The sequence below is a fragment of the Phyllostomus discolor genome, chromosome 3 (genome assembly GCF_004126475.2).
Source record: "Phyllostomus discolor isolate MPI-MPIP mPhyDis1 chromosome 3, mPhyDis1.pri.v3, whole genome shotgun sequence".
Taxonomy (NCBI): domain Eukaryota; kingdom Metazoa; phylum Chordata; class Mammalia; order Chiroptera; family Phyllostomidae; genus Phyllostomus; species Phyllostomus discolor.
The window spans coordinates 92,710,703-92,727,280 of NC_040905.2; the positions used below are offsets into that span (position 1 = coordinate 92,710,703).

The window sequence follows — 16,578 nt, forward strand, 5'->3', positions numbered from 1 at the left end:
GTTAAATAATGTCATAGGACTACAGCTCCAGGACCTGTTTTCATTCAACTTAATAGAAAACCTCTTTGTGAACAAAGACTCTGTACCAACTATTAGATTTTTCTGGATACCAGCAAAAGATGACAAAGTAAAAATACCATGTGTGTACAGAGAAGTTTAAGCTACACACATCTTTCAAGATAAACCAAAATTATCAGTTCTAGGACCATTAGGGGGAGTCAAGAACAGTATCTGGGAACAATTCCAAATTGGGTTTTGATGATAACAGATTTCAAAGGGTGTTTTCCTAGGTTCTTTTTTTTTTTTATTGTTGTTCAAGTAGTTTTCTGTCTTTTACTCCCATCCCAGTCCACCTCCTTTTCCTAGGTTCTTACCCGAGCTTCAAATTCTGATGTTTCTTCCACATAACCAAGGCCCCCCTTTTGTAACCTTGTTGCAACTTCAATAAGATCACTTCGAAGAAAGTTTAAAAGCTCCTGGTTGCCATCACAGGATTTTAAGCCCAAATTTGGTTTCCGGGCCAGATGAATAGAATGAATAATATCCTGGTACCTGGAAAGTTGGGGTGAGCAGGAGGGAAAATAAAGAAGCTTTTGAAGATGGTCCATACATTTCAACCACTTGAATAATGTCTTATTTCTGTAAGATATATTTAGATTTTTTTAATCTCTCCCTGGTAATTTTTAATAGTCTAGAGTTTCTTACATGAATTTTCAAATTTCTCTTATTTTTTAAAGATTTTATTTTTTTTAGAGAGAGAAGAGAGGGAGAAAGAGAGGAAGCAAAACATCGATCGGTTGCCTCTCACACATACCCCAACCAAGGACCCAGTGCAAACCAAGCATGTGCCTGACTGGGAATTGAACTGGTGACCTTTCACTTTGCAGAACAATGCTCAACCAAGTGAGCCATTCTGGCTTCATTTTAAAACAAACTTATTTTATCCTGTATTTGATAATTCCAGTATATGAAGCAGGTTGCTTTTCCTAGCTCTTATTCATGGTACCTAGTTTGTATATTTTTAAACTGTTATTTTTTTTTGTTTTTGTTTTTGTTTTTTACTATGGGTTTCTTGGAATTTTACCTACAGCAATCCGTTGAGGCCTGGTTTGATGTTGTGCTCCTCCAGAGAGAAGGTGCATTTGCTTATATCAGTTGCCAGGAACTGCTACCAACCCAAGACAATTTTAAATTATCTGCCTGAAATTCTTCACAACACAAAAGACAAATGATTTCAACTGATAATCTACATACTTGCACATTTGTTCTTAAACTAAAAATTAACCATCTGAGCTCCCAGCAAGAATGACTCTGATGAGATGCAAATTAAAACCACAATGAGATACCACTTCACACCAGACAGAATGGCCATCATAAACAAAGCAACAAACAACAAGTGTTGGAGAGGTTGTGGAGAAAAGGGATCCCTAGTGCACTGTTGGTGGGACTGCAGACTGGTACAACCACTATGAAAAGCAGTATGAACTTCCTCAGAAAACTAAAAATGGATCTGCCTTTTGACCCAGCAATTCCACTGCTGGGACTCTATCCTAAGAATACTAAAACACCAATTCAAAAGAACCTATGCATCCCAATGTTCATAGCAGCACAATTTACAATAGCTAGATGCTGGAAGCAACCAAGATGCCCATCAGTAAATGAATGGATCAAAAAACTATGGTACATTTACACAATGGAATTCTATGCAGCAGAAAGAAAGAAGGAGCTCCTACCCTTTGCAACAGCGTGGATGGAGCTGGAAAACATTATGCTAAGCGAAACAAGCCAGGCAGTGAAAGACAAATACCATATAATCTCACCTTTAACAGGAATCTAAATAACAAAACAAAGAAACAAACAAAATGTAACCAAAGACACTGAAATAGAGGCCAGGCTGACAGTGCCCACAGAAGAGAATAGAGGGAATTTAAGGGGACAGTGGGAAGGGTTCACAGGAACAAACTTAAAGGACACATGGTCATAAACTAAGGGGAGGGTGGTAATGGGAGGGAAGTGGGGGACTGGATTGGGAGTAAAAAGGAGAAAACTGTATTTGAACAATGATTAAAAAATAAATAAATAAATGGGGGAAAAAAAGAAAAGAAAAGAAAAAAAAAAGAATGACTCTGATAACACGCTCTACCCTGGATGGGACTGTAAGCTTCACTGTTGACTTCCCATACCAAAATGAAAACTAAAACTCAAAGTCATTGAAGTTGAGTGCTAAGTTCCCTATTCTTTCTTAATAATAAGGGTTTTTAATGTTATCTTTTAATTTTTTTTTAATATTTTATTTTATTTTTTTAGACAGAGGGGAAGGGAGGGAGGAAGAGGGAGAGAAACATTGATGTGTGGTTGCCTCTCACACGCCCCCTGCTGGGGGACCTGGCCAGCAACCCAGATGTGCCCTGACTGGGAATAGAACTAAAGACCCTTTTGTTTGCAGGCTGATGCTCAATTCACTGAGCCACACAGTCAGGGCGGGTTTTTTATATTATTTTCCTCTAACTACAACTTCATTGTATCCCACTTTTTCTTATAAAGGATTCTTTCTAGATACAACATAATTTCCCTTTTATTTTCTTCATTTTTTTTAAGATTTATTTATTTTTAGAAGAGGGAAGGGAGGGAGGGAGAGAGAAACAATAATGTGCGGTTGCTGGGGGTCATGGCCTGCAACCCTGACTGGGAATCAAACCTGCAACACTTTGGTTCGCAGCCCGCGCTCAATCCACTGAGCTACTCCAGCCAGGGCTTATTTTCTTCTTTAACTGTTATCTAGGAATATATTTAACTTACTACCAGTTAAGATCTTTTTAATCACCTTTAAAGAATTTATTTATAACTTTATTGCAATCTGATCAGAGAATGTAACCTGAAGCTTTTTGAATTTGTTGAGATTGTTTCTTTGGCTATGTGTATGAACAATTTTTATAAAAGTTCAATGGATATGACCAAAAAATTTAGTTCTTTGTGTTCCCAACTGGCCTAGTATTCTTTTGTACAGTTAAATTTTTAAATTGAACTTTAATAACTGACTGCAAACCCTTTAATTTAGATCCTTCATTGCTTTACATATTTTCTTATATATTTTTAGAGACAGGGAAAGACAGAAAGAGAGGGAGAGCCCTGGCTGGTGTGGCTCTGTGGATTGAGTATGGGCCTGCAAACCAAAAGGGTTGCTGGTTTGATTCCCAGTCAGGGCACATACCTGGGTTGTTGGCCAGGTCCCCAGTATGGGGCACACCAGAGGCAACCAGCAACAGCACACTGATGTTTCTCTCCCTCTTTCTCCTTCCCTTCCCCCCTCTCTAAAAATAAATAAATAAAATCTTTTAAAAAAAGAAAAGAGAGAGGGGGAGAGAAACAGCAGTGTGTAGTTGCCTCTCGCATACCCCCTACTGGGGACCTACCCCGCAACCCAGGTGTGTGCCCTAACTGGGAATCAAACTGGCGACCCTTTGGTTTGCAGGCTGGCACTCAATCCACTGAGCCACACCAGCCAGGGCTAAAAAGCATTTTTTAAAAATAAATTTGAACCTAAAATGGTTTGTGACTTATTGTCCTATCCCCTTGGCCATCCCCAGAAGAAGCAACTCAACCACCAACAAGAGAACAAATAGATAAATTGGGGCAGATTCACAAAAACTGTAGTCATGGAATAATAGAAAGGAAAATACAGTTCAGTTATTTTAAAAAATGGATGGCTCTTTACTGCCAAGTAAAGAGCAGTAAGTTCTAAAGACTAATCTACACCACTTGAGAGCTACTAAAAAGTTCAAAACCAAGTAAAATAAAACAAGGTGGATATTTTTCTAATGTTCAACAATACCAAGTGTGTGTGTGTGTGTGTAGAGTTTTGTTTCTAACCCTTACAATCTCTAACCTTTTACTGGAAGGATCTCATCTATTCATATTTTCATATTTAGTGAATGGAAGAAGTCCTTTCAATCCTATGCATACGCCAACCAAATTATTTGTTTTATTCGTTCATTCATTCCTTCATTCATTTATTCAAGTACATAGTATGGTATGGTGGTGGTTGATACCACACACTTTTAAAAAATTTATTTATTTTTCTGAGAAAGAGAACGAGAGGGAGAGAGAAGGAAAGAAACATAAACTTGTTGCCTCTCGCACACCCTCAACTGGGGACTGGCCCACAACCAAACCATGTGTGCCAACTCTGGAATCAAACCTGTGACCCTCTGGTTCTCAGTCTGGTGCTCAATTCATTGAACCACACCAGCCTGGGCACAAATATTTTAAACAGAAGAAACATCATAGAAGATATTTTTTTGTGGTTCTATGTATGACAATTTCCCTTATTTGTTCTTAATTTTCCTAGTGACGTTGGTATTAATACAGCATGATTCTGATATTTTAATTAATTTTTCACATTAAGGAGTGGGCTAAAACCAATTATGATGTACCCATAAAAGTCTGGCAAAATTGCAGAGCATGTACTAAGTATTTTTCTTCTCTCTTCAATCAAATCTAAATTCAACCATGAAAGCATGCAGTCAGAAATTAAAAGTGCTTTAAGCTAAAACCTTGCCCTGGCTTTGATAGAAACAATGTCTAAGAATAGGAAGGACACTAGCAAACCTAGATAGAGTCCATGCTAATTTTGTAGACAAATGGTTTTTGTTTGGGGTTTTGGTATTTTTTTCTCTTTTGGAGATATAATTCACATAACATTAAACTCACCATTTTAAAGCATTCATTTTCAGTGGTTTAGTGTTGTGGAATCATCAAAACTACCTAATTCCAACACACTTCCATCACCTATACCTATTAGCAGTCACTCCCAATTCTCCCCATCTCCCAATCCCCGGGAACCACTAATCTACTTTCTATCTATGGATTTGCCTATTCTAGATGTCTTATATCTGGCTTCTCTGATTCAGCATGTTTTCTAGGTTCATCCACGTTGTTGGATACATCAGTACTTCATTCCTTTTTATGGCTGAATTTATGGATATATGAACTGCATCTATCCATTAGTTCATGGACATTTAGGTTGTTTTCATTTGTGACTATTTTGAATACTGACAGAATACTTTTGATTACCAACTGATGTGGAACTGCATGTGCAAGGGTACCTAACTACAAGGGGCTCTCAGTGTGGTACATGGCATACATTATTCAGTGACTAATTCTGCTAGTCTGTATATACATGGTTTAAAAGAATATTTTTCCAAATAAGGATGATGTGCCAAGAAAATGCCACACAAAAGGAATATAAAAATTACAGACATTTTTAAAACATTAATAATTTTTATGGATAAGCAAAAACACCTAAGACCTTTATAATATCTAATGCTGAAGAGAAATAAGATGTGAGGAACAAGATGAAAATCCTTACCTCTTCTCTAGTCTCTCTTTAAGCTGACTTTCTCTTATTCCCTGAGGGTGAAGGCAACTTAGCAACTCATCCAATTCCTTCTGACTATCACATAAAAACCTGTAGGGACAAAAGAGACCTGAATAATTGAGGGGGGAAATAAAAGTCAACCACTAAGAAAAGGATCTAGGGTTGATGATAGGGGTTGGGAGAGCAAAATTTCAAATTTGCTCACAGGGAGAACTAATTTATTATTTCCATGTCTAATGTTAACTATATTTTTGAACTTTGGAGCTAATGTTTCCTACTGAAATATAATGAGACAAATTTCATAAAGTTAATAGGCACATTTGGTACATTTGTCCACATATCTTCAAAGAGTGAACTTATCTAAAAATAAAAGATAAATCGTCCTTAAACCAAAGGTGATCATAGCTAAAGCAGTTATTGTAATCACAAAGTTAACAGCCCTTTCAAAACCTAGCTCTCTGCCTAAAAACAGAATCAACACAAAAGAAGATTAATGGCTATGTATACAATTTTTTATTTTTTAATTAATGAAGATGAAAATCCTAAATACTTCTATTTGCAAACAGACTGAAAAGCATTTCTAATGATATGTGGTATCTATTACATACAAAGTTACATTACAGGGGGAAAACTATAATTCCAACCATTAGAACAAATATTTATCAAAATGTCAAGTCTGCTTTTAAAACAATGAGTTTATCTGTCTAAGAAATCTAAGTCACACACAATAATCTTAATAGATAATCAGCAACACACTGGTGTTAATATATTAAATAATCTTTTAACATTAAAAAGAAAAAGAAAGAGGAGCCAGATGAACGCTCATATTACCATAGATTCTGTCCTTGTTTGGGTATGGTGGTCTCTACGGCAGTTTCTGTTGCTGGTCCATGTTGTGTATTCACACTTATATTTTTGCCCAGGTTTGCTTTCTTACCTAAGAAAAATTAATACATGAGGTTGAATGTCGTTAAATATCCAATTCCTAGTTTCAAAACTAAGCAGTACACAGTGCCAGAACTAACAACTAATAACACAGGTGCTGCCTATTAAATCCACCCACACGCACAATAGACACTAACTTCTCCTAAATATCTGCCATTTGGCACATTATCTGAGATATCTGTTCTCTATACAGGTGAACAGCTGCACAGTTCAAAGTTTGAGTTTAGCAACTTAACACGAAGAGAAATACCTAAATAACTCTTTATATAAAAGCAAATAATTTACTTCAATGTTAACACAAAGACATCTGTGGTGAGGGAGAGTCTACTGACATATATCAACTACTAAAAACTTACCCCTGGAAGCTTCAAATGTCAGATATGATTAACTTTTTTGTAAACCAACTCTTATATACTAATATATGTGCTAATACAGATAGAGTTTAAGCCAATATTTGAAGCCTTACCTCATACTACAATTGGTTTGTTCCCCTGCTTCCATTCTTTCCCTACAATACTAACACAATCTTTTTTTTAGTCTTTTCAGTCAGTCAATTTTGGAGATACCCTGACATGCTAGAACTAGAAAACATGAAGAAAGCAACAACACCCACAAGGATGTAACAGAAGTGAAGGGACTCAGATGCCAATATTCTTTTAGGAAGCTCTAACTGTGTAGGCCCAATTTCTAAGGACCGCCACTAAGCTCTGGAAACACTCATGGTCTCAGCCCACTGGAATCTCTCGTGCCTGAAGATCTTGACTTCACATTTATTACTCTCAAACATAACTGCTCTCACCTGGGTATTTACAGTCTACCAGAACTAGATTTTTACACTACATATTACAGTCTAATACTTAATATAATTTAACAGAAAAATGTCTTACATTTGAAGTTTGGGACTATGTATTATTTCCTTATTATCAAATTTGTGAGTTTAAAGTTTAGGTTATAAGTTTATCTAAAATGAAGAAAAACTACTTCTTTAAAAGCACTTTTTTAAAAAACTGAAGATTTCTTCCCCCCAAAACATAATCTATTATTTGAGAAGCAAATTTTATTAGATTATAGAAAACAGAGCTGGAAGGAAGCTTGTTGATCACCTAGCTCAGTGGTTCAACAGGAAGTCATGGTGCCTACCAGGGGACATTTGGAAATGCCTAGATGAATATTTAGTTGTCACTATTGCCATCTATAGGGCAGATACCAGGGATAATGCTAAATATCCTACAATGCATAATCAATACCCTGACCCCCTGCCACTACAAAGAATTATCTGACTTAAAATGTCAATAAAGCTGAGGTTGAGAAAGCTTGACCTAACCTAACCATCTGAATTTTTTTAATTAGTAAAAAATTTTAATTTCTTCCTTGAAATATTATATAATTGACACTTGACCACCACAAAGGTGAGGGGCATAGTCCCCTGGGCAACTGAAAATCCATGTATAACTTTTTTTTAATTGTTCAATTATAGTGGTCCCACGTTTCCCCATTGCTCTCCCCTCCCCTGAAAAAATCCATGTAACTTTGACTTCCCCAAAACTTGACTCCCTTCAGTATCCATGAGGGATTTGTTCCAGGCACACCCCCACCCCCAGCTGATACAAAAAAATCTGCAAATGCTCAGGTTCCCTATATAAGATGGGGTAGATCAATGCATAAAGTTGGTTCTCCACATCCATGAACTCAAAACCGCAGAGGAAAAACAGTGTGGGTATTTACTGGAAAAACAAAACAAAAAAACCCCACAAACCCATATTTAAGTGGACCTGTGCAGTTCAAACCTGTGTTGTTCAAAGGTCAACTGTATTATTTTCTCTCTCTCCACAAATATATAAATTTATATATTTAGAAAAGTACACTTCTGTATTTACTTCACCAACTGAACATACCCATGTAACCAGAACCCAGACCAAGAAAAAGAACATTATCAGTCTCCCTTCATGGCCCCCTCCCTCTGGTATTTTTATTTAGATAATCCTTGCTTCTCCTCACTAGAATTTTAGTTAAATCATCGAACTTTATTTCAAAACTTTACATGTTTTGTTTGCTACTGTGTTGCAACACATGAAAAAATTGGTAGGCACATAAAAGATGATCCATAAATATTAAATAAATAAATTTTTTAAATGGAGGGAGAAGACACAGCCTTTTTGGCCCCCTTATCTCAATTCTAACCCTTGAGGTACCTACAAAGAGGTTTCCAAGGAACAAAGTTTGAAACCTATGTGTGCAAAATCTAATCCCCAAACAGCTATTATAGTCATATAGATTTTATACGCGTAGTTTTCTTTCTTTCTCTTCCAGCTCTTTATCTTTCCACACAATGCCTGGAATAAATTTGGTACTCATCCATTAGTTTCCTCCCTCCTTTCTGTGTATTTCACATCCTCCTACCCCACTCAAATACATCTACCTAAGAAAGCAATAAAGAAATGTTACAAATGGAAAAGGTGACAGAGGACAGACAGTCCTTAATGTTTACCCTACTTGAGCAAGGTAAAATAACTAATAGATATACATACTACGGGGACAGTAATCCTCATCAGGAGAGCCAGCATGGTCTTTGCGGTGATGGTTGAATCGGTAGTCAATGCTGTTATGTACCCAGCCTTTTTCAATGAACAATCCTGGAACTTCATCCGAGAAGAGCCAGTATCTACAAATCACAACCACATATGATAGATCATGAGCACAATTATAGAATATTACTAAACATTCATAAATATAAAACAAAGAAAACCAAACTTTTAGAATTTAAGACTTGTCTAATAGCTGTAATTTTTGTAATTTCTAATATTTCTTGACTTTAGATTCCATACAATGTATGTATTTAAAATACAATTTTTTTGGCAGCTCTCTCTATGGAGCATGCCTTTCCCTACCCACCTCCTGTAGGCGTATTTTCCTTGCCTCTCTCTCCTAAACTCTAAGGCCAAAGGCCTCTGTAAATTGTTTCCTGAGCCAGTTCTTCCACAGCTCACTTCTACATCTGTGACTCTCTAAATAAACTTTCTCTTATAGTGTGAATGAATGAAGAAACATATATAATCCCATTTTTATTTTTTAAAGGTTTTCTTTATTTACTTTTAGAGAGGAGAAGGGAGGGAAACGTCAATGTGTGGTTGCCTCTCACATACCCTCAATGGGGGACCCAGCCCATAACCCAGGCATGTGCCCTGACAGGGAATCAAACTGGTGACCCTTCAGTTCACAGGCCAGAGATCAATCCACTGAAGCCATACCAGCCAGGGCCTATAATACCATTTTCAAAGACCTCTGCACCTATCACCATAATTTTATTTGTGGTATTTTAAGAACAGGACCATATCTTACTTAATTTTTAAGTCTACCATCTACACAGTAAATGTTAAATGAATGTGTGATAAGTAATTCTGTTTTCCAAAATCCATGAACAGGGAAGCTTACATATTCTTAGCACTTTAGACAGTTTCCTAACTAGTAAAAATATAAAGGCCCTACAAGATGACAAAAAATTAAGTTAAATAAGTTACCTATTATGGTTTCGATCTGTACCAATAGGTGTCCTACGCATGACTAGTTTTGCCTTGGCAATTCCCTCCTGGAATGCCTTCTCAGCAGCTGCTTTGTGTTTTCGTATTCGTTCCTCTTCGGCTTCTCGTTCTAGCTTCACTGTTAAAGACAAAAAGAATCAACTAGATTTTTTTTCTAGTAAATTCTACTCTTACAAATTAAATAACATAGGGAGTGAGAAGTGCCTCGTATAAAGAACAATTCAATCAAACCTTAGTTTCCTTCCCCTAATTCTAAGTTGTTATAAGTAATGACACAGAAAGGCAGCAATTTCAATCTGGTCCTCCTATGTACTTTGAATTTGGGTGGTATCTTAGCCATCAACTCCATGCAAAATCTTGTCTCTCTGAAACTTAACTTATTAATTCAAACATTTTATGATAGGATCAGTCATTGGATCCTCAAAATGTAAGATGAATACAACTAGAATTGCTATTAAAAAAATAAATTTCAATCTTGAGGAATATGAGAACATATTAGCCTTGTGACAGAAAAAAAGAATTGAGAAAGCAAGGGCAGAATAGCACTTGTGGGAAATAACAATTATTGCATACTAAATACTATTTTTCTATAATTAGCACTATTAAGGACACATACAAAAAGCTTTAATCAGTTTATGTCTGATCATTCATTATATAGGTTTAGTCTATGCAGACAGAAATCTCCCTCAACAACAAAAGCCCACTTATTTGGCCTTGTAAGTTTTTCCATAACTGTAACAAATTTTTATACAAAGCGTTGCCATTTACAATGCCAGAATTTTTAATCCTGATCCTCTACTGATAACAACATCTTCAATACTGGAAAGATGCATCAATCTAATATTAGAATCTGGAAAATGTATCAATCTAATAATATTACTTTTATAAAAGTTAAAACAAATCTCATCTATTTAAAACCATTATGGCATGTTACCTTTAACAAAGTTTTCTAGCCTGGATGGAACTATGTTTGCAACAATACAGTAGAGATCAGTACACAAACATAAATGATAAAGAGTGATGGCTGAATCATAATAAAGGAAAAGCTCCTTCTCCTGCAGCTACAAACAAAAAACAATCTAGGGCAATCAAAAGACAACCAAATTTAGTTTCAGCGGTTACAACGCTGCACTAGATATTGAAAGACCTGAACTCTACTATTCAAAAACTGGCTTTAGCAAAGTGTTAATTAATACTCTTTGTCCCTTGTTTCTCCATATCAATGACAGAATATCATGGGAATGCAGAGACTGGTGCAGCCACCATGAAAAACAGTATGGAATTTCCTCAAAAAAACTAAAAAATGGAAACGCCTTTTGATCCAGTGACTCCACTGCTGGGATTACACCCTAAGAAAACTAAAACACCAATTCAAAAGAACCTATGCAGCCCTATGTTCACAGCAGCACAATTTACAATAGCCAGGTGCTGGAAGCAACAGCCTAAGTGCCCATCAGTAAATGAATGGACCAAAAAACTGTGGTACATTTACACAATGGAATACTACATAGTGGAAAGAAAGGAGGAACTCCTACACTTCGTGACACCATGGATAAAACTGGAAAGTATTATGCTAAGTGAAATAAGCCAGGCGGTAAAAGACAAACACCATATGATCTCACCTATAATGTGGAACCTAATCATAAGACAAACAATCAAGCAAAATAGAACCAGAGACGTGGAAATAAAGAACAAACTGACAGTAACCAGGGGGGAGAGGACAGAGGGATAATGGGATAAACGAAAGGGAAGAGTTGTCAAGGAACATGTACAAAGGACTCATGGACAAAGTCAGGGGGAAAGGATTGAGGGTGGGAGGTGGGGGTGAGTGGAGTGGGGGGAAAGTAGTGACGGGAAAATGGAGACAACTGTCCTTGAACAACAATTTAAAAAGGGGCGGGGGGGGAGTATCACCTTTTAGCCTTATCCTGGGTTAAGATAAATATAACAGAGTAATCCTTCAGAAACTCAAGAAACATTATTTCAGGTAAAATACACTGAAATGTAAAATAAAAAGAGTTTATCTACAGGCTGTTTTATATGGGATACAATTATACTGACTTTCAAACTGAAAAGTACATATACACACATTCTCACAAAATATGCAATATATACATACATAGATATTTCAACCTCAAGTAGTGTAACCTAAAATGTTTTAAAATAAATATTACATGTATTCTAATTAAAGAACTAAGAAAGTTATTTGACTCAGCCTAAAATCTCTCACACATAATTTAAAACTATTTCTAGGTACCTAGCTACTCAACCCTTTGCACCCATTTTGACAAATAAATAGGTTTTACCATCATTTCATAAGTTGGCAACTTTCATAAGGTTTAAAACTGTAACAAAGATCAAAATAGTTCAGTCTTAAAGACAAAAAAACTACTAAACTTAGTTTACTGTGAGTAACAGCAATTCTGAACAAATTTTGTGTACATTGTAAGATTGATCAAATAAGTCAATACCGTGATTGATAGGTGCCAGGGGGGCTCATGATACAAGAAGGAAGACAAAATATGGAATGAGGAAGGCAAAGCTGAAACCTTAGGTGTCAAGATTAATTTGTAATAAATTTAACAAAAGGAGTACAAAATTTACATTCTGAAAACTATAAAATATTGAAAGAAATTAAAGTCTAAATAAATGAAAAACATCTCATTCATGGATCAGAAGACAAAATATCACTAAGATGGCAATAAATCTATAGTCCTAATGTATAGATCCCAAAACTCATCTATAGATGCAAAGCAATCTCAACCAGAATCCCAAATGACTTCTTTGTAGAAATTAACAAGCTGATTCTAAAATTACTATGAAATTGCAAGGGACCCAGAATTCAGTTAAAACAATCTTGAAAAAAGAGTTAAGTTAGAGAATTCACATTTCTCCTACTTCAGAAATTATTACAAAGAAACAGTAATCAAGCCACTGTAATACTGATGTATATAGATCAGTGGAACATAATCAAGAGTCCAAAAATCATCAGTCAAATGATTTTTGACAACGGTGTCAAGCTCATTCAATGGGTAAAGAATAATCTTTTCAACAAATGGTAATAGGACATTACTGGATAGCCACATGCAAAAGAATGATTTTAGACCTTTCCTCACACCACAGACAAAAATTAACACAAAATGAATCGAAGACCTAAATGTATACGCTAAAACTTTTAAGACTTTTAGAAGAAAACATATGGGTAAATCTTCATGACCTTGGATTTGGCAATGGATTCTCAGATATGACACCGAAACCACAAGCAACCAAAGAAAAAAATAGATAAATTGGACTTCATCAAAGTTTTTAAATTTGTGCTCTGACAAACACTATCAAAAAAGTAAAAAGATAATACATAAAATAGGTGAAAATATTTGCAGATCATGTATTTGATGGGAAAGGAATTAGGATCTAAAATACACAAAGAACTCTTACAACTCAGTAATAAAAGACAGACAAATAATCTAATTTGAAAATGGGCCCCAGTTGGCATAGCTCAGTGGACTGAGTGCGGGCTGCGAACCAAAGTGTCACAGGTTCGATTCCCAGTCAGGACACACGCCTGGGTTGCAGGCCATGACCCCCAGCAACCGCACATTGATGTCTCTGTCTCTGTCTCTGTCTCCCCCCCTCCCTTTCTAAAAATAAATAAATAAAATCTTTAAAAAAAAGAAAAGAAAATGGGTAAAAGGTCTGAATTAGCATTCCTCCCAAGAACATATACAGATGACAACAGGAACATGAAAAGATGCTCAACATCAGGAAGTGCTTATCAAAACCGTTAAGAAGATACCAATTCACAACAACGAAAATCACATGAGTAACAGGTGTTGGTGAGGATGCAGACAAGTGGAGAAATCAGAACCCGTATATGCTGCTCGTAGGAAAGTAAAATTATGCAACCACTTTGAAGAAGTCTGGCAGATCCTCAAATGGTAAAATAGAAAGTTACCATAAGACCCAACAATTACATTCCCAGGTATATACCTAACAGAAATGAAAAGATACATACACCCCAAAACTTGTACAGCAATGCTTATAGCAGCATTATTCCTAAAAAACAAAAAAGGTGGAAACAAATAAAATGTCCATCAACTGATAAAATGTGGTATATCCTATCAATGGAATAGTATTCTGCTATTAAAAAGGAAGTACTACTGAAATATGCTACAATATGAACTACAAAAACATTACGCTGAGTAAAAGAAGCCAGTCACAAAAGATCACTTATTTATTATATGATTTCATTTATACGTTATGTCAGAATAGGCAAACCTAAAGAGACAGTAGTAGATGGGTGGTTGCTTAGAGCTGGAGAGGATGGGTAGGAAAGGTGATGATAGCTAAAAAGCATGCAGTTTATTTTCTGAGATAATGAAAATGTTCTAAAATTGTGAACATTGCATATTATCTGTGAATGTATTTAAAAACACTGAATTGGACACTATCAATGAAAGAACTGCATAGTATATTATTTCTTAATAAAGCTATTAATTTAAAAGTTCAGGTTTGATGATGCTATCAAAATCTAAAATGTTTATGTTTTTGTATTTTAATTAGGGGAATATTAATATCTAACTTGGCAACTGTGCAGAAGACTTGAAAGACCTTGTCATTCAATTACAATAATCTTTACAAGCATATGAGGCATAAGTAACTGGCCCAAAGAATATAGCTAAGTCAGAGTTGGAGTCTGAACCCATATCAGCAATTCCCAAGTCATGTTATTTCCACTATACCTATTTGTGGATTTGGTCCAAACCAGAAAAGATGTCAACATCACACTAATCTAAGTCAAACTATCATTAACTGCAGAATGCCAAGCTGAACACTTCTGCTAGCATACTACATACATAGTAAGGTCTGAATTATTGCATACAGAAATAACTACCAGTAGGTATGACAAATAGAGATTCTACCATTACCTCAGTAACTTCCTTACGTTTACTATATTCTAAAGGGCTTCCCTTTTTCTCTTAACGCAAGATTTTACCTTTCATCTCTCTCTCCTGGATTTCCCGTTCCTTCTTAGCCTGAATGGCAAGCAGTCGTCTGCTCTTCACAGTACTAATCATGTCTTCAGCTTCCATATCTACCTGGGGCTCAAACTTCACAATTTCTTTTTTCCTATCAGTTTTGCCTAATCCATTCTCCTCTTTTCCATTTTCTTTATTTCTGGCTTCCATTTCTTTCCGTTTCTGTTTCTCTGCTCTCTTCTTATCATTTTCTTCCTTTAATACAGCAAGCCGTTCCTTCCACAACTCTGCAGACATCTGCTGTCTGGTCTCCATGTGGTCTTGCACTGAGTATGTCATGAGAATCCGGTGGCAGAGTGCTGTCAAGATCTGTAGCTTCTCTTCTGATGTTAGCTCAAAAAATTCAGAGGTTTCCAGCTTCTCTAAGAACTCATCTTGTACCTCGTTGTCCTCAAATGGTGCTGTATCTTTATTGTCCTCTGTGTCTGAGCCCTCGCTTTCCTCCTGAACATCAGATTTGCGCAAGCAGAGCCGCACCAGCTCTGAAACGGAATGCAGAGTCAGAGGGATTTCCGACAGCTTCATTCCCAATTCACCATAGTCTTCTGCTATTTCATCCTGTAATAAGGTCTGTAAGAGGATGACCAACACTCTATTCAGGTATAAAAAGCCACCCTTTTCTGCACTCAAGGCTTCCATAAGGGACACAGCAGTAATGGGATACTGAGCATCTGGTAAGAGTAGCCCAGAGTAACAGCTCAAGAACTCCACTACCATAGCCACATCCCCAAAGAGTGTGTTGGGCAGCCCTTCTGGAGTATCCACCAATCTAAATGCTGGGAGGTTTTTGCCATTTAATTCTTGGTCCTCATATCGCTTCTGTTTTTCTAGTTTCTCAAGCATTTCTTTCTCTCTCCGCTCTTTGGCTTTCTCCTTCAACCTTTCTCTCAACTCCTCTCGTTTCTTTTTCAAGTATTCTTTGCGTTGCTCTTCAGACATAGAGGCCCACCTCTTTTTGTGCTCTAGAAGCTCAAAGCGTTTTTGAACAATACTCCGCAATTCTTCTGGGAGACGAGCTCTATCTTCACTAGAGAGAAGACGAGCTGTTTTGGAGATAACACAGGACAGGGCACTCTTCTTGTCCTCCCTGTCTTTGTTTTCTTTGTAGTAGGCAATAAGGTGTAGGGCAGCAGGAGGCAGATGTTTATGAGGTTTACTAGAGGACCTGGGTGTACCCCCAGAATTTCGTGGGGCTCGTGTCATCTTCTGAGTGCCTTTGGCCATATCCAACAAAGTCATCTGCTTCATTTTGGTTTTAGGAGTCTTCAGGCCCTTTTTTGGAGATCTGGAATTCCCTGTGGATTTCTGTCCATTCAGAATGCCTTTGCTTCTGCCCTTCGCTTTCAAAGGTTTGTCATTGTGCTTCCCTGGCTTCTTGGCAGATGGGCCTTTCTTAGGAATGTGGAAATTAGCATGCAGCTTGTTGGTAGACATCATCTTCATCACTTCTTCCAGATGCTCTTCTGGAGATTTGGAATTCTTTGAGTTCTTTACCTTGAGTGGTGAACCATTCAAGGATTTCTTCAAGTGTACATGACACCATAACTTAGGATTTAGTGGTGAACTCAGAGAAGAGTTGTCTGTCTTGGATTTCTTTGAGGGCTTCCTGTCTGGGGATCCAGTATTCTTCCTCTTAGTAGAAGGATTGAGAGTCATATACTAGAATTTAAGAATAGGAACA

General features: G+C 36.7%; 1 protein-coding gene and 1 long non-coding RNA gene across 2 annotated transcripts in view; both read right to left on the reverse strand.

Moving 5' to 3' along the window:
• BAZ1B (bromodomain adjacent to zinc finger domain 1B) overlaps positions 1–16,578 on the reverse strand; it is a 77,806-nt gene that overhangs the window by 19,911 nt on the left and 41,317 nt on the right. Inside the window, exons 7-12 of the mRNA XM_028513880.2 lie at positions 14,855–16,556; positions 9,841–9,979; positions 8,851–8,984; positions 6,209–6,314; positions 5,369–5,467; positions 375–552 (exon numbers count right to left, since the gene is read on the reverse strand). Coding sequence (XP_028369681.1) covers positions 375–552; positions 5,369–5,467; positions 6,209–6,314; positions 8,851–8,984; positions 9,841–9,979; positions 14,855–16,556 — 2,358 coding nt within the window. The remainder of the gene's footprint in view (positions 1–374; positions 553–5,368; positions 5,468–6,208; positions 6,315–8,850; positions 8,985–9,840; positions 9,980–14,854; positions 16,557–16,578) is intronic.
• Positions 1,055–2,333, reverse strand: LOC118499538. Its single transcript, XR_004902034.1, has 2 exons — positions 2,126–2,333; positions 1,055–1,311 (listed from the first exon to the last, which is right to left on the reverse strand). It is a non-coding gene; the product is annotated as an uncharacterized LOC118499538 (long non-coding RNA).